Here is an 18,298-nt window from a genome sequence, read left to right on the forward strand (position 1 = left end):
AGTTTTCAATAAACTCCATTTATTACATATATATCATGAACTGCCAGCAGGACTCGTTGTAGTCTTCCGGCAGGAAGTTTTGCACAAAAAAATAATCTTACCAGAAGAGCTTCCAGCAGGACGAACCATCAAGCAATCAATCACTAAGCAAAACATCAAATACTTCAGAGCTCATAGCCTCTGTATTTGTTTCTACAATGTAAATATCCCTAATTCTTAAATATTTCAAACCAACCATAACTTCTGGTAAATGATGCTAGCAACTCTCACCAAAGTTCATTTTTATGCGCATTGAAATAAAATAAAATTTCATATTTGAGGAGGTTGTAACTCAAGAAACTCCTGTAGAGGAAAGGAGATTGAGGGTAAAATGATAGCATATTTGGTTGTTTGAATAAATAAATTTATTACCAACATTTTTGATTGTGGTTATTATAAATAAATGTATTTACATACATAGGGAATTTAAAAACAATTCAATTTTCAATATTATAATTTCTATGCCACTTTATAATATCCTATTGCATCATAAAGGCAATTGACTAAAAGTATGCCTCGGTAATGAACAATAGAGAATCAAATAAAGGTCACCCAAATATGTTAAGAGCGACAGTAAAAAATAATGAAGTACAGAAAAATAATGAGATACATATATCTTAAATTTGTAACTTAAAATTCAGAACAATGGTAAAATGTTTAAAGTGAAGCACTAAAGCTCTATAATAATTAAAATATGCTCTCATTTCTTGTTCATGTGGAACATCATACTTGCCCAGTAATGTCAACTTGTCTCACCATCGATACAGACAAACTGAACTAACTAACTACAAAACAAACATAAGGTACACATTAAGGCATACAAAATCTTTATTAAGTGGAAATAAATGAAATGTGAATTTTTAACACACAAGTCCCTCTGCACTCGACACCTCGTCGGCGTCATTACAAATTTCCACTCTATCATCACATACTTAAATTGCAATAATTATTACATTTTAACATAAAACATTAACACAAATTTCATATTCAAATAATATATTATGTACGTTAACTAATATTTTTTATTAAATGTGATTCTTTACCTTTAAAACCAAATTGACCAGCCAAACAATTAATTTAAAGATGCTTAGAGATACAAGATTGCAAATCTTAGAATATTACGTAAGGCAATCACAAAAATTCTTATTGTTAGAATAGCCAAACATCAAATGCTTCCAAATATCTCGCACAGTTCTCTGAGAGATTGAATTATTTACGCACAATATAATATTCTAGTATGGGAATGATCAGTATTGGCTGTAACCAAGTAGAAGGCAATAACCAGTGAAGAAGGGTCACGAGATTAGCAAGTAGCGGCCACTCGGTGGAGCTGGTGGGGCTAGTGGCGTTGGATGGTGTCGGGTGGTGTTCAGTGGCTCACATCACGTAGTTGTGGGGCAGGCCGGGTGGGGCAGGGTGATACATCCCACTGGCTGGGCCCATGCTGTCATACAATGTAACATTACATTAGAAATATATTACATGTCCAGTTGAGTCCACTGTATGTGTCAGTTTATATGTTCGCTCTTCAAAGCAAATAAAAATAATTCCATTAACACAATGAATAAGAAAGATATACAGTAGAACCCCGATAATTTGAAAAAACGCGTAATTCTAAATTTTCGCCAAAAAAATATCTGCAGAATTTTTTTTTCAAACAAAATTTTTTTTTGTCCGCGCACGAAAATTTGTTCGTGTAATTCGAAAAAATTCGATTTTTGCGAAAAATCATAAAATTTCGTAAATCTAAAAAACAGCCGTGATGGTAAAACGCCGAAAATGTATTTTTACATGATTATACATTGTCCTAATTAGTATTATTATTTTGTAAATCTGAATCGATTTACACTGGAATGTCGTTTTTTTCCAATTTATTTCAAATATCCGAGTTTGAAGGGCCGAGAAAATACTTTTTACGCGGGAATATGTCATAGTTTTACGAATTTACACCAAATATCTGAATTTAAAGGGTCCGCGACGAAACTCGCCCTGAAATTTCGATTTTTATCGTAAATATATCGCATTTTTACGAATGTATTTCAAATATTTGAATTTCAAATGGCCCGCCGCGACGGATATCGGATGCAAAAACTCGATTTAAGCGGAAATATATCGTGTTTTTACGAATTTAAATTCAGATATTATAAATAAAGGGAAGGACGGGCCGGGAATCGGCCGCAAAATCTCGATTTACACGTAAATATACAGCATTTTTACGAATTTATATCGAATATCTGAATTTCAAAGGGCCCGCCGCGACGAAAATCGGACGCGAAATTTCAATTTACGCGGAAGCATATCGTATTATTACGAATTTATTTCGAATATCTGAATTTAAAGTGCCGGCCGCGATGAAAATCAGCAGCGATTTCTCGATTTACGTGAAAATAGATTGTATTTTTACGAATTTAAATTCAGATATTCTAAATAAAGGGCCGGACGGGACGGGAATCGGCCGCAAAATCTCGATTTACACGTAAATATACCGCATTTTTATGAATTTTTATTGAATATCTGAATTTTAAAGCGCCCGCTGTGACGGTAATCGGAAGCAAAATTTCAATTTACGCGGAAATATATCGTATTTTTACGAATTTACTTTAACCGCAACGGTAATCGGCCGCGACAATAAAGGAATATTTCATATTAATATGAATTTACTCTTAAGATACCACTCTGATTTGAAGGGTCGACCGAGAAACTCGATTTTCGGCGATGTTTAAATTTTTTTATTCCTAAAATTTCGAATCATGTGGGAATTCGTTAATTCGAAATTTGATTTTTGTGATGTCCCGTGGATTTCGAATTAACGAGGTTCTACTGTACTAATATTAGATTATCTGAAAGCTTTTTAAAGATCAATAAAATTACATTTTGGATACACTTCAAGTAAGTTGAAGCAATCGAGACCAGTGTAATTGGCTGAATTAGTCCACTGCATTTTATTAATGAGTTTTCGATAACCGGACAACTAAGGACAGTGCAAATTCAACGCTCTTCAATACACTCTCAGGCTAGGTTACTTTAGGTTAGGTTTAGAGGCCTTTTTTATCACTTTTTATCACATTTCAAAAGTGTATTGAATTGCCACTGTCCTGAGTTTTCATGGAATCGAGTTTTTCATATAAATATATTTAAATAATTATCTTATCTGGTCTAGAATATATGAATGTTTATTGTTATATTTTTTACTGTACGACTGTTTGCTTCCTAAATAAAAAGAAATTAAAAAAATTAAAAAAAAAAAAAAAAATCTGACAGTTATTTGGGTAATTTTAAATTTGATAATACTGCCTTGTTCCTGTACTGCTATTTCAAAATTATTTCGTGGTTAGGTTAGAGGTTATTCATAATGAAGTCATAAAAGCGCAAGTAAAATCCATAAAAGTACATACAAGTAAAATCCATAAATAGCAAAAATGTGTCAAAGAAAATCATGAGAAGTAACCAAATGATATTGTCAGTGTAAAAGCAAGACGATACCGAGCCAACAAAAAATTACAATAAATAAAAATAGAATATTTATAACAAAATTGGTTTCACATTAACAGTTAACAAATATATACATATAGTAAATCATACATGGGTCAATGAACCGAAATCGAACATCCCTGAAGGACTACAACTACATAATGATAATGATAGGAATAAAATAAAAGAAATAATTTCAAGGTTGCATGTTAAAGATTTTGTAAATATTATGCAAATTTGAAATAGGAATAATACAAATTAATGTGCACATGAATTATATTTCAATTTAAAAAAAAAACTAATTTACTGTAAAATGATATTGGCTCAAAGCATAGTCAGATGAACATTGAAGCAAATTCGATTCACGTATCCCATTACCTTCACCAATTTACCTTGACTGCTGTTGCTGGGGGGCGTAGGTGGGGTGCTGCGTCATCGGGGGGCCCATCTGGCCCTGCCCCGGGGGCCCCTGGCCCTGTGGCCCCACAGGACCCCCCTGCCCCATGTGCGGGGGTACAGGGCCCATGTGCGGCATACTCATGTGCTGCATCATCACACCGGGGCCGGGACCCATCATCACTCCTATAAATGGAATTTATTTTTAATAACATTAAGACGCTTATAAACAAAATTATAAGATTATCAAATTGGGGGAACGAAACTAAATTAATTTATTTAGGATAAAGGTCATAATATGAGATATTTAGAAAAAAATTATAATTGTATGCTTTATACTAAATGTTGTACAAATGCAGGAAAAATACTGAAAATAAGTGATTCATTATTTCACATAAGCTATTTCGATAATTAAATTTGTCCAATGAGAAATAATCGTAACGTTTTGAATATTTGTGCATTTCATACCTGGTGCACCATGCTGGATTTGTAATTGAGGAGGCATCTGGGGTAGCATGTTGAATCCGGATGTGCCGTTATACATCTGAAATACAAACAAAATAACTTTAATAAGTTTACTAGTGACACGGGTACAGTAGAAAGAACCCTGTTCATTTTAAATCCAAGGAACATCAGAAATGAAATTTCGAAATAACGAATTCTAACACAATTCGAAATCTAAAGAGAAAAAAACATAAATTTGCCGAAAATCGAGTTCCTCGTCCGCCCCTTTAAATTCAGTTAGGTATTCATATTAAATTTGTATAGTACAACTTACTATCACGTAAATCGAATTTATGCGGCCAATTACCATCGTGGTTGACCTGTTCAAATTCTTACATGCAAAGTAAATTCATTAAAATATGATATATTTCCGTGAAAATCGAAATTTTGCAGCTTTTTACCATCACAGCCGGCTCTTCAAAATTAGATTCTAAGTAAATAGTAATTCCAAGTAAATTCGTAAATATACTTTTTATACCTGTGTAAATAGAAAAATCGCAGCATATTACCGGTGCGGGCGGCGTGTCAGATTCAGATTCACAAAATAATGATATGAATTAGGACGATGTATAACTGCATAAATTGACATTTTACAGCATTTTACCGCCACGGCTGTCAGATTTAGATTCACAAAATAATGATATGAATTAGGACGATGTATAACTGCATAAATTGACATTTTACAGCATTTTACCGCCACGGCTGTCAGATTCAGATTTTGATCACTAATTTTATCAGCTCATATTTTAAGAATTAAATATGACTGAATAAAATATGCATTATGCATGATATGCAAATTAAATGCATGTCTACTAATAATAATAAAGAATATGGAAAAGTGTTTACCCCAGGTGGCATGGAGGGAGGGTAGGGTCCCTGCATGGGCTGTGGCTGCTTCATGTGTGGAGGCTCTCTCATAAGCGTGTGGTACAGGTTGAGCGCGTCCACCAGGTCTGCGCTGAGCTGCGTGAGACGAGCGTGCTTGCGGTCCACGCGCTCCAACTCCATGTCGATCAAAGGGCCCATTCTGTTTACCTCGCCTGGAATAATAGACAAATTATAATAAATAATAACATTTGTACAGAGCACTTTATGTTATTTCAGTTGTTTTGCGGTCCATCGTCTCTGCCTACAGGGTGGCCACAAAAAACGGATTTCAAAATTCCCTGATAATTCCAGGTTTTCCAGGGCAGCTTCTATATTTTTCCCTGATATGTTTTATTTGGTATAAGGACATATCGTTCAAAATTTTATTTTCAACACGATTTTCATCTACGCCAGAAAATTAGAACAGATACATAAATAAAGGGAATTCCGTCATCTAAAGCATTTATTATTTCCTTGCACCACAATGATCTATTCAAAACAAAATACACTTATTACAAATTTATGATATTTCGCCTGAAGACAATTTGTGTACAAATGAAAAGACCAGACAAAAATAGACAAATAAACAAAAGTAAGTACAGTAGAACCCCGATAATTCGAAAAAACGCGTAATTCGAAATTTTCGCCAAAAAATTTTCCGCAGAAAAATTTTTTCATCCAAAATTTTTTTTAATTCGAAATTCGTTAATTCGTAATTCGAAATTTATTTTTGTCCGCGCACGAAAATTTGTTCGTGAAATTCGAAAAAATTTGATTTTTGAGAAAATAAATCATAATATTTCGTAAATCTGAATCTAAAAGTCAGCCGTGGCGGTAAAACGCCGAAAAATGTATTTTTACGTGGTTATACATCGTCCTAATTAGTATTATTATTTTGTAAATCTGAATCGAATGGAATTAACCCTTGAGACGTTGTTGATTTGCACGGATCGAACCTTCTACAAGCTTCCATTTTATCAAAGACAATAACAAGCACTATTTCGTTCTCTTTCTAACATAAAAGAAATAATTAATTTTTAGATGAGAGGAAGAGAGATAGATGCATTTTTATAATGTGCGGTCGTTCTGGGACAAATATGGTCTTAGGAGAGTATAATGCGCGCACGGCATTTGGGACTGTTTGGGTCTTAGAAGGTCCCAAGGGTTAATGGAATCTGAATTACACTGGAATGTTGTATTTTTTCAAATTTATTTCGAATATCCGAGTTTGAAGGGCCGAGAAAATACGTTTTACGCGGATATATGTCGTAGTTTTACGAGTTTACACCAAATATCTGTATTTAAAGGGTCAGCCGCGACGAAACTCGGCCGCGAAATTTCGATTTACGCGTAAATGTATCGTATATTTACGAATTTATTTCGAATATTTGAATTTAAATGACCCGCTGCGACGGGAATCGGCCACGAAATCTCAATTTACGCGTAAATATATATATATTTTTACGAATTTATTTCGAATATCTGAATTTGAAAGGGCCCGCCGCGACGGAAATCGGACGAAAAATTTCAATTTACGCGGAAATATATCGTATTTTTACTAACTTTACTTCGAATGTCCGAGTTAAAAAATACGGCGCGACGGAAATTGGCCGAAAAATTTCGATTCACGCCGAAATATGACATATTTTTACGAATTTACTTCAAATATCTGAACTTAAAAGGCCGGCCGCGACGAAAAACTGCCGATGAAATTCGATTTACGCGGAAATATTTCATATTTTTACGAATTTACATCAAATATCTTAATTTAAAGGGTCGGCCGCGACGGAAATCGGCCGCGCATTCTCGATTTACACGGAAATATATCGTATTTTTGCGAATTTTTTTCGAATCTGAATTTTAAGAGCCGGCCACGAATTCTCGTTTAACGCGGAAATATATCGTATTTTTACGAATTTAAATTCAGATATTAGAAATAATGGGCCGGCTGCGACGGAAAATTACCGCGAAATCTCGATTTACGCGGAAATATATCGTATTTTTACGAATATCTCAATTTAAAGGGTAGGCCGTGACCGAAATCGGCAGGGAAATATCGATTTACGCGTAAATATATAGCATTTTTACGAATTTATTGCGAATATCTGAATTTAAAGGGCCCGCCGTTACGGTAATCGGCCGCGAAAATAAAGAAATAATTGGTATTAATACGAATTTACAACTAAAATACCACCAGGATTTGAAGAAGCGGCCGAGAAAATCGATTTTCGGCGTTTTTTTTTTTTTTTTTCATAAAAATTCGAATTACGTGGGAATTCGTTAATTCGAAATTTGATCTTTGATGTCCAGTGGATTTAGAATTTACGAGGTTCTACTGTATTGACGCTTTGTAAAAATGTTGATAATGATGATCTTTAAATTTTATTACGACCGTACTGGGTGTCCGACCCTTTTGACACTTTGTTGTAACTTTGCTAGCTTTTTCTTTACAGATTTCGCACCTACATAGTATAGGGGAAAAACCAAGGCAGGTGGTTTAGGACATGATTGTGTTGCAAGGGCTATTTACGAAAATAATAATAAAAAAATACCTACTTATCTAGTTTGTCTTTGTCGGCATATCTTTTGTTACACACGCCGCAAGTAAAAGTAATAAAACACAACTTTGGGACTTCACAAATCGTAAATAACGAATTTCGTTTTATTTTTGGAATTCCCTGATATTTTAAGAATTTTTTTAAATTCCCTGACATTTCCCTGATAATTCCCGGTTCGGTAAAATTCCCTGATAATTCCCGGTTTTCCCGGTTTTCCAGGTCTGTGGCCACCCTGGCCTACCCCTGCGGTGAAAAAGGCGTGATAGTTATTTAGATATTGTCTCATTTCACTTCAAGTGCACTTTAAAGACAAGTCATATTTGGCATGCAACACCTTTTATGATCGAAAAATGGTAGAATGACAACTTATTACTGTGGATTTTTCTTTGTTTTCATGTTACACCATACAAGCGTCTGCCTGAATCCCTTAGGAATATGGAATCCCAATTTGGGATTTGTTAAGAAAGAGAAGGGTAAAAGGAAGGTTGGGGAGTGACCAGATATTTGACTTGTTTACTTAATATGTACAGTAGAACCTCGTTAATTCGAAATCCTAGGAAGTCAAAAATCAAATTTCGAATTAACGAATTCCCACGTAATTCGAAATTTTATGAAAAAAAGAGGCCGAAAATAGAGTTCTTCAGCTGCCCCTTTTAATTCGGGTAGTATCGTTGGAGTGAATTTGTAATATGTAATACGAATCATTTCTGTATAAATCGAATTTTTGCAGCCAATTACAGCCGCGGTTGGCCCTTTAAGTTCAGTTATTCAAAGTGAATTCGTAAAAATACCACACATTTCCGAGTAAATCAAATTTTCGCAGACGATTACCATCGCAACCGGCCCTTTAAATTCGGATATTCGACGTAATATCGTAAATATACAATATATTTCCGCCAAAATCTAGATTTCGGCCTCAGCCGTATTTTAAACTCATACATTCTAAGTGAATTTGTAAAAATACGATGTATGGCTGATTTTCGTCCCGGCCAGATATATTTATATTCAGATATGTGCAGTAAATTTGTAAAAATATGATATATTTCCGTGTGCATATAAATTTTGTAGCGGATTTCCGTCGCCCCAGCTCTTTAAACTCAGATATTCGAAGTAAATTTTGTAAAAATACGATATATTTCCGCGTCAATTGAAATTGCCGATTTTTGGCGCGACCCTTACAAATTTTCGTGCTCGGAAAAAAATTAATTTTAAATTACCAAATAAAGAATTTTGAATTAAAAACCCATTTTATATAAAGATTTTCTCTGGGGTTATTTTAATTTTATGGCTCTAATTCAAATTATCGGGGTTCGAATTAAGAGGGTTGTCAAAAATCAGTCAAAAGTAATGGAAAATAGTTTCCAACGCATCCTTGGAGATGAGGTGGTAAAATCGCTCCAGTGCGAAGTTGATTTATGTACAAGAATAATAAAAAACCAAGCAGATAATAATTCAAAACATACCTTCAAGTTGAAGCATTTCATCAGTATCAGTGGAGCTGTCTTCAGGATTGGCCTCGTGCAGCAAAGATAATAATCTATCAACTTTGGCTTCATTTATTTCCACAGGTTCATCGGGATCAGGTGAATTTGATCTTTCTATTTTCTTCACCTCTACGCTTTCATTAAACTGAACGGTCTTTCGTTCAGATTCTGTAAAGAACAGCAATTTATAAATATACATTGGTTACTGAGAGCAAGCAGAGCAATAAAGTCAATGGGCTATTGTTGAATTAACTATGAATATACAAAGTAACCATACTGTGAGACCCACATACATAATAGATTTCAACCACGAGAGAGGATATGAACATGAGCAAAATCTACATCCCTTTTCTCATCAACAGCTGATGTCAACAAATATGGTTCATAATTAGAATAAAATAACTTATTTTATATTAATCACACTTTAGGTAGTATTATTATGCTATCAACTGGACGTTTTCGGCCCTCTGATTGGTCGAATTCAAATGGTATGTTTTGGGTAAATTCCGCATAGTCTTTGAGCAAAAATATTTAATCAGGGGTCTGCAGGCAAAAAAACAAACCACTCTACCCCACAATTTTAACCGACCGTAAGGTTCATTTCGGTTTGCAGGCGACCAGACCCAAAAAATTAAAACTTGATAATTAAGACCTGATTTCATACTGAAATACCGTTACAAAATTTACCTGCGACCCCACGGCGACCAAAACTGAATCCTCTCATAACTCACCGAAGAAATTCTGCCGTAGTTATATTTCCAAGCGGCAGGTTCGCCAGTAAAGAAAGTAAGTTTTGACAAGGAAACTTTCGAGCCAAATCATATTTAAATTTTTTTTTTGTTTTTTGTCGTCGTGCTGTTAGAAAATATACTATTTTTTGGATCGCCTCGTGTAATATGAGATTTCTTCAAAAATATTGTTTCTGCTCATATAATTTTTGGATAATATCGAAGCAAATATGTTTTAGAAAGTTAATAATCCATTGGATTAATTACATTACAATAAAAATTATACACAATTACGTGTTAAATATTTGACATTCGTAAAGAATCACGCGTTCTGAGGTTCCTTGAAAATTAAAAAATATACCTAGCCAGTTAGAAACAATTCGCGGTAGGTACCGGCGCCGCTATGGAGCACCATGGTGTCAGTTAGCTGTCAATATACACATATTTTTTAATAATATCGTTCATTATGCAAAATTACTTGACCATTAACAAGCGTTTAGTAAGATTACATTATTTTAACTATTTCCGTTGTATATCAATGCATATGTACACAATAAAATGTCAACATTATATTGTAATAATCTTTTATTTTAGTCTACTTTGTTATAAATATCTTTAATTGTTGTGACAACTATAATACGATATTGATTTACCTTATAGACATTGACGGTTGTAACACATATTTAAGCACTGCAAGTCTCCTATGAGAGCAGATTCTATTAGATACAGTAACAGTCAATTTTAGTTGTAGACATGTAATGAATAATAGTGTTTCGTTTGAAAGAATCCGTAACAAATACGTACAATTTCATTTATTCAAACAACCGTCATTCTTATTATGCCTAAATTGAACATTTTATTATTCATTAACTCCTTCCTGTTCCGTGTTTTAACAATCTATACCTATTAAATGTTACCTATACCTGTAACTGTTGTTAGTATCACTTAATCTGGGCGAAGCCCAACTAAGTGCAGCCCGCAGGGCCTAGCAGCAAATAGTTAGTTCTAGTATAATAATAAACCAGGAGCGGGTTTTTAACTGCTAGTTTTAGTATAATATATAAACCAACCGGTTTCGGTTTGACCTGAACCTTCATCAGGGTTTTATAAAATATACTAAATTAATTACAAAGTTTTATGATGTACTACGCCTAAAAGGTCTTCGTCTGTCAAATTAACAAAAGAATCGAGCCTCTGGTAAAACATTCTTGAAGCCAGTTGTAAAGGGTTGTGTAATTAAGTTTTCCACATAAGAAGTATTTTTACTCCGGTTCCTTGAAAAACCTTACAAGAGAGTATCACCGTATTCTAATACCATAATAAACAGTATGATGAAAACTTACTCGGAGCTTGTGGTTCCGTTAGATCAGAAGTGACAAAATTAGCCGGAAACAATCCCTCTCCTCTTTGATTATAACCCTTCCACCAGTTGGGGTCACTAGAGTCTGTTACGTGAACTGCGGAGAAAAGCAAAACAATTAGAATATGCAGCAAAAAAACTCTTCGGTCTATGAAACTATTCTAATTTTGGTATTTGCTTTCTGGTTTATGTATCTGCGTGTTGTCATGTTTCGAAAAGTCAGAAATTCATCCATATCAATGGAACGGAGCAAATGGAAAATGAGATGTTTATGGTACAAACAAAAAATCATTCACTTTTATTAAACAAGTTATTAGCACCATCCACAAACTGCATAATTATTATATTCAATCTAAATCATTATAATGTTTAAAACAGAACATGATAAAGGAATACTTTAGGTTAGGTTTGTTGCTTTTTCTTTATGTTTTGTCGTGAAACTGTACATATTTGTTTTTATAAATGTAAATTTTATATGGATTGCGTGGGTTACTCTCCACAAATCCTGCAATAAACAATGTAATAATACTTACGTATTTCGCCCGCTAAGAAGGTGAGCTCATTATCTTCAGCCGCCTCAAAGTCGTACAGGGCTCGCACCTTGCGGGCCTCCTGCTGAGGAGGGGCCGATGTCACATTGGACATGCTGGGGTACAGCGAGGCGGCCGTTGCTGCCGCCCCTGATCCTGCTCCACTGGCGCTGTTAGCCTGGAGTCATCATCACCAACATCATCAGTCTAACAAGTGACTAAACATGTTAATCGGCTTAACTAACTAACTAACCATTTCACTCTACATGTCTAAACTATCTAAGGGTTCCTATCTTAATCTTATTCATTGCGCTTACATCAGCGTTGTATTCTTTTCGAACTCTACAATTTTTACAAGATCATACAAGGTTTTGCGATTCATACACCTTAGGAATTTCATTTATACTGCATTCAATCGAAAATTGATAAGAGTTTTCAGAATTAGTGATAGTTGGGGATTCCTAAAATAGGTAGAAAATACATTCATTCTAAATCAACACCGATGAAATAAAATGACTCATTATGTTCACACAACAGTAATAATAAAATAATTATAAGAAATATATTGTGAAGCTAACTTATTTTTTCGATGATAAGGAAAAGATATGTAGGCAAGCAGCACAAATACACAAACTGATAACCTATTTTGAGATAAATACTAAATCAAAAATATCAGTGAATATTTTATGATAATAATAATGATTCAGTCAATAATTACTATGTATTTAACGAAATTCATATCACCCACACTTCATTGATTAGGTTTGTCATTCTGAATTAATTATTGGTTGTTACCTTGGCACAGATTTTTTACAAAATTTATCAAGTTACATAATACATATAACATGAAAAGGAGTGTAATACAAGAATTAAATAGTTAGGTGGGATTAATTCAGTTATATTGAATCATAGGCCGGCCCTGAAGGAATCAAATATGTACATCATTAATTTAATTGTAGATCAATAATTCAATAATTCTGCAATCACACAGAAAATCTATACATATAAATAAATGCCAACGTCCGTATGTATGTGCACTATAGACTCAAAACTACTGAATGTTTACCCTTATTGGTGACAGGCACAGACATATGAATATATAGACTAGAAATTAAAGATGAGGGGTAAAATCAACTGTTGAAGAATGAAGGGGGTAAAGCTGACTGTGATTCGTCAATAAATCAATCTGACAGTATATAGGCATCTCGCATTATAATATCACCATTTAGTTCTTAAAAGTAAAATCTGCTTTTGAATGAATAGACATTTTTACATGGGAGCGCAAATTACTCGCCACGTTATGAACAAATTTGCGAAGTCCAAATTCGGCAAAATAAATTTCTTCTATTTTCAGAGTCGAATATTTCGTTTACGTATTTAGTTAAGACATTTTTATAAATGTTCATAATTTACTTCCCAGCAACCAACCAGTTTTGTGTTCCGCGTCCAGACGTATCTCGATGTGATAGTATAATATGTTTCTACAACTGATCCATATTATACGATGTGAATATGCTTAAAATAAAGTAAAATAATGCTTATATATGGAATGTAATACGACAATTGGGTTTATTCTCTTTTTCACATCTACTTTTACAAGTTTTCATACCACAAGCCACCATTTTGCGGTGTTATTTCGTAAAATGAACCGATGATGCCTCGACCATAGTTCGCACAAGAATGATGATGTCACGTTTTCTAAATTCACTTGAGGCCATAAGCGAGCACAGCCGGCTCCAATGGAACCGGTATGGGGAGTGGGGAATAATACGCTTTTAATCACTTAGGGCAGGTCTACTAATATTCATATGTCTATGGTGCCAGGAGTGTTTAGGTTTATAGAGTGGTGTGAATGGTAGAAGTCGCGGACGTCCGAGGAAGATTTAATGAATTACTTCTGCACTGGAATTAGATACCTAATCCAATTAAAGTCGATATAATGTAGATTTCTAACGGTAGCAATATGGTATTAAGTAGTGAATGGAAGAAAAAGTCGGGGACAAAGTCAAATGAATCAAATACTATAGTATAATAATAATTACCGAGTTTCTGGGTGACGACTGCTTGTTTTCCTGTAAAGATAATTCTATGGCTCTGGCAAGGTCCTCCTCTTCCTTCTTGATAGAAGATGCCGCAGACGAGGCTGGCGTTCTCGATTCCTTCTTGCGAGTCGGCTGAAAACATAAAATAAAATAATTATTAACTAGTGCGAACAAAATACGGTCTATTGGATTTTGTAATTAGATACATCACACAAGCGGTACTAATTATGATAATATCCGATTAAAATTCAGTTTCAATAACAGATTTAGTAGGGTTAAGTAGCATTATGACATTGGAAGTAAATAAATAAATCTAACTTTGCTGATGAATTTCCATTTTGCAAGTGCATTGAAAACGAGACTCCACGGTTATGTTGCCGAATTCTGCTGTATGCAGACAATTTTTTTTTTAAATAAAACTTTATTTCAACTTAATTACTATTGAAAACAACTAAAGTAAGTCAGGGGAGACAGTTGTTCTGGAGGTTATTAAGTTGAAACAAACTAAGTGCTATTTTTTTAAATTTTGAGAATGAAAGGTGCAGGAAAATTTGACAATTTTACCGACTGCACGAATCAGATCCAGAAATTAAGTGTAATTTTAATGATTGTGGAAAAGATAGATTAAAATAAAAGTTATATAACTTCTGACCTTTGTGAGAGAGGATTAATAATGTAATCAAATCACAACAATACTATTTCAAAAATATGTAAAAACCTTAGCACAGGTTCTCGTAGTGATATGTTCACGAAACACTATAATATACCCTTAAAGCCTTTACAGTATATATAATTCTTATTTAACTCTACAAAATAATAGTATACACCAGGGCTTCCCTAACTGTGAGTCGCGACGCCCTGGGGCGCCGCGGGATCATCCCAGGGGCGTCGTGAGGCAATCTTTATAGCGAGAATATCGTTCCATCAGCACTGCAGCGTTAAGGGTTTTATTACCGTTTGCGACATCATACTTGTGTGAGACAGGTTTCTCTGCAGTTGCAGTAATTAAGAATAAGTACAGATCAAAAATAAATTTAGAGGCAGAGACGAGAGTGGCGATTTCGAAACTTCAACCTCGTTTTGAGAAACTATGCTCAGAAAAGCAAGCACATCCTTCTCATTAATACCAAAGAAAAAATTGCTTTTTTGTCTTTTTTGTTTGCTTCTTTGTGTTTATGTTGTGTTCTTTATTTTCTAATAAAAAATTTAGATACTATTTGGAGTTTTTCTGACAAATTGTTATTAGGTAACGTACCCATACTACGTGACCCGTTCAGGGGGGGGGGCTTCAAAATACTACGCTTGGTACAAATGAGCGGCGGGGGGCTTAGATTTTTAGTCACCGGGGGGGGGGGGCGTCGCAAAAATATGGCAACTTTCCAAGGGCGTCACAGTTCAAAAAAGTTTGGGAAGCCCTGGTATACACAATTACTTGTAGGTATATAATATTATATCATAGTGAAATATTGTTTATATACGGCTTCCGTGGTCGAGGAGCAAGGCTGTTGACTAGCATCCCGGGGGTCGCGGGATTGTATCCCAGCACGAGCAAATAAATATTATTTGATTAATTTGTATTATTTGACAATTTAATCATTTAAAATAATATGAACGTGGCACGATACAGAGTAGAAGATACTTTCAGTATCGCCCTGGTGCAAGACCACCATTCAGAATTGAAACATTGCTCGAAATGGCTTTAGCCATGTTTGGTGACCAGATCTGAATAGCCAGGTACTTCGTGACCTTCCTCTTCCACATCTCCTTCCCCTCCCCATTACCTTCAGTCTCCCAACATACCCTAATTATTGGGGATGCCATAGTCCCTCCAGAGAATTGGGAGCAGTTGGGACTCTTGTGCGGTATTCACATTAAATACATATAAATTATAATTGAATTAATTCAGTAAATTAAACAGAAATAAATAAATTTATTAAAAAAAAGTGAAAAAGAAGTTACCATGTCTGTAACGTCGTTGAAGTCAAGTCCCTCGCTCTTCAATTTTCCCAACAAGGATGGGATGAGGTTCAACTGGGGGTCAGTCTTAAACTCCCCGTCGCTCCACTTCTTCAGTAGACTCTTGAACTTCTGGGCCACTGCGGGCTGCGCCTTCGTCAGCAATTTTCTGTACTCAGCTTCAAAATCACGAGAGGCTATCTCTAGGAGAAAGTTCTTCCCACAGTTGCTAACACAAGCATCTAATAGCTGAAAAAAAACACAATTTTATAATGCATATTTGGTTAAATTTTGAACAAGGAATTTAGTGCCTCGGTTAAAGACTTGAATTGATACATTAAACATTGCATTTAACTGAGTTAATTGGTTGATTAACCACACCCACACTCAGGGTTGGTTGTTGTTTGAGTTACAATGAATGGGCTCAATTTTTTTTTTTTTTTGTAAAGGAAATTTATTTATATACAAAATATAAACATAATTGATAACAGAGTAAGAATGCATATGTATATGTATATTATACAATAACATTTAATTTTCATAATTATGTATCTATATTTTAATTTAAAGATGTACCTCCATAAAAAGGTAAGCTTATGGGTATGGTAGTATGTGTGTATTATTTTCCAAATATTTATAACGGCAGTAAGAATAGCATTTCTATAGATAACAGTATCAAACAAAATAAATGTATTCAATTAACAAACATATTGGTGTTTATTTGCAAAACCCTGATATTGCCAAGCATGGAATGGATTTGCAGGCACATTTAAGCATTCATTAGACTTCATGTTAGCAGTAAATATGTTACCGTTATAGCTTGAACGACTATGTGTGGATCAGGACTTGCCAGCCTCTTGACTATGGAGCGCAAACAGTCTTTGGCATTGGTGGAAGATGTTCCAACCTTGTCACAAATATCCAAAATAAGCCCCCATTCCTCGGAGGTATTCTTTTCACTTGTAGCTTTCTCTGGAAACAAAAATATATTGGCATTAAATTATAAAAATAACAAACAAATGAAAACATATCATTCTGATACCTACCGAAATAAAGAACGTTATCGAATATCCTTCAAATAAAAAAGGCTACCGAATGAACTCAAGCGGTTTCAACAAACAAAGATTCGCTACCAATGTCATTGTTTTAGTATAAGACGTTTATTAGAAAGGTCAATGAAATCATGGTGCGACATCGGTTCGGAACTGACGTAAATCAACCGTGAAGTGGTGAAATAGCATAAAAATACGTAAAAACAAAAACAACATATGACTCAATTTTAAGAAATAACGTTTCAACAATGTCAATCAAAATTCAGAAGGCTTATCACTTTCTCTAGTCTGGCAAAACTTACCGACGTCTGCATCAAAAGGTGACGAGTTTGAGAAAATTCCCATGGCCAACAACTAAAATAAAAAAATTACTGAACTCTCCCGAAGCCAGTTTTGACAGTATTTTAACATTTATGAGCTCTAGATCAGGTTATAAAGTTACCAAAGATGACTAATAACAAATGGATGACATCTTGATATTTTCATTTAATCTCATTATTTATTTTCTATGGCCATCTGAGATTACAGTGTTGCCAGTGATAAAAATATAATTTTAAAAATAGGAACAGGCTACAAGACGCATAAAGTGGTTTATTTATGCGCATAAAGAAACCCCTCTACGAATAGTGTTTAAAAAATATTAATATTTTAATTTAAAAACTAATTTCGTCGTTATGACAAATATTTTTTTTACAAGTGGCGTGCAGGCAAATGGGAGATAGCACAATGAGCCTATGGCCCAAGTGCTCACAGGAATCTTACGTCGTAGGAAAAAATATTTGACATTATTATATAAGCGGAAAAATGTTGCTTGTGCAATGGTGGAGAACTTACCTAATTTTGGATTGAACTCGCAATGCCCGGTGGGAATCCAAATCATTTATCCACTCGGCTACTAGTCAGTTAGCTAAAATGTTTTAAAGGTTTCTGTTTTCAACAATACTAAATGTTTTCCGTTTAGTAAAATTCTAAAAGGTTCCGTGTAAATATTGGTGAGATACTGACTAAAAACGGAAAAATAAAAATTGAAAGCATTGGTTTGCCCTCCGACCTAGAAAACACTCATAAATCGTCCCATCCAGACTCTTCTATTATTCTGACTTTTGACATGGCCTGACTCAAGTATCTGATTCACTTGATCGTGCCATGTCTTCCTCGGGTATCCCCGACTTCTTCATTCCCATTTGCGTCATATGTTCTCCTTACACTCCTTTTTTTGTTCATTCGCTCTACATGGCCAAACCATCTGAGCGTCCTTTTCTTAATCTTACTCATTACGCTTACATCAGCCTTGCAGTGTTTGCGGATCTC

General features: G+C 34.6%; 1 protein-coding gene across 2 annotated transcripts; it reads right to left on the bottom strand.

Moving 5' to 3' along the window:
• Positions 1 to 388: 388 nt before the first annotated feature.
• Positions 389 to 17,494, bottom strand: Stam (signal transducing adaptor molecule). 2 transcript variants are annotated; one of them, XM_089651624.1, is made up of 11 exons: positions 17,290 to 17,494; positions 16,747 to 16,907; positions 15,939 to 16,184; positions 13,980 to 14,111; positions 11,941 to 12,115; positions 11,391 to 11,504; positions 9,299 to 9,487; positions 5,257 to 5,450; positions 4,375 to 4,450; positions 3,889 to 4,092; positions 389 to 1,483 (listed from the first exon to the last, which is right to left on the bottom strand). In XM_089651624.1, exons 1-10 carry the CDS (start codon positions 17,330 to 17,332, stop codon positions 3,899 to 3,901), a joined length of 1,524 nt encoding a protein of 507 aa, XP_089507750.1. In that variant the 5' UTR covers positions 17,333 to 17,494; the 3' UTR covers positions 389 to 1,483; positions 3,889 to 3,898. The 2 variants fall into 2 exon arrangements, with proteins under 2 accessions (XP_089507750.1, XP_089507749.1); XM_089651623.1 differs by having other exon boundaries at positions 390 to 1,483; positions 3,903 to 4,092.
• Positions 17,495 to 18,298: the final 804 nt, after the last annotated feature.

Source organism: Hesperophylax consimilis, chromosome 4, assembly GCF_061612785.1.
Source record: "Hesperophylax consimilis isolate HC1 chromosome 4, BYU_Hcon_1.0, whole genome shotgun sequence".
Lineage (NCBI taxonomy): Eukaryota > Metazoa > Arthropoda > Insecta > Trichoptera > Limnephilidae > Hesperophylax > Hesperophylax consimilis.

Coding starts and splice junctions, on each gene's coding strand:
- Stam (XM_089651623.1), bottom strand. CDS start 17,332: ATGGGAATTTTCTCAAACTCGTCACCTTTTGATGCAGACGTCG. Junction 16,185..16,746: donor TAGTCGTTCAAGCTATAACG/GTAACATATTTA, acceptor GTTTTTTTTCAG/CTATTAGATGCTTGTGTTAG. Junction 14,112..15,938: donor TCAACGACGTTACAGACATG/GTAACTTCTTTT, acceptor TTATGTTTTCAG/CCGACTCGCAAGAAGGAATC.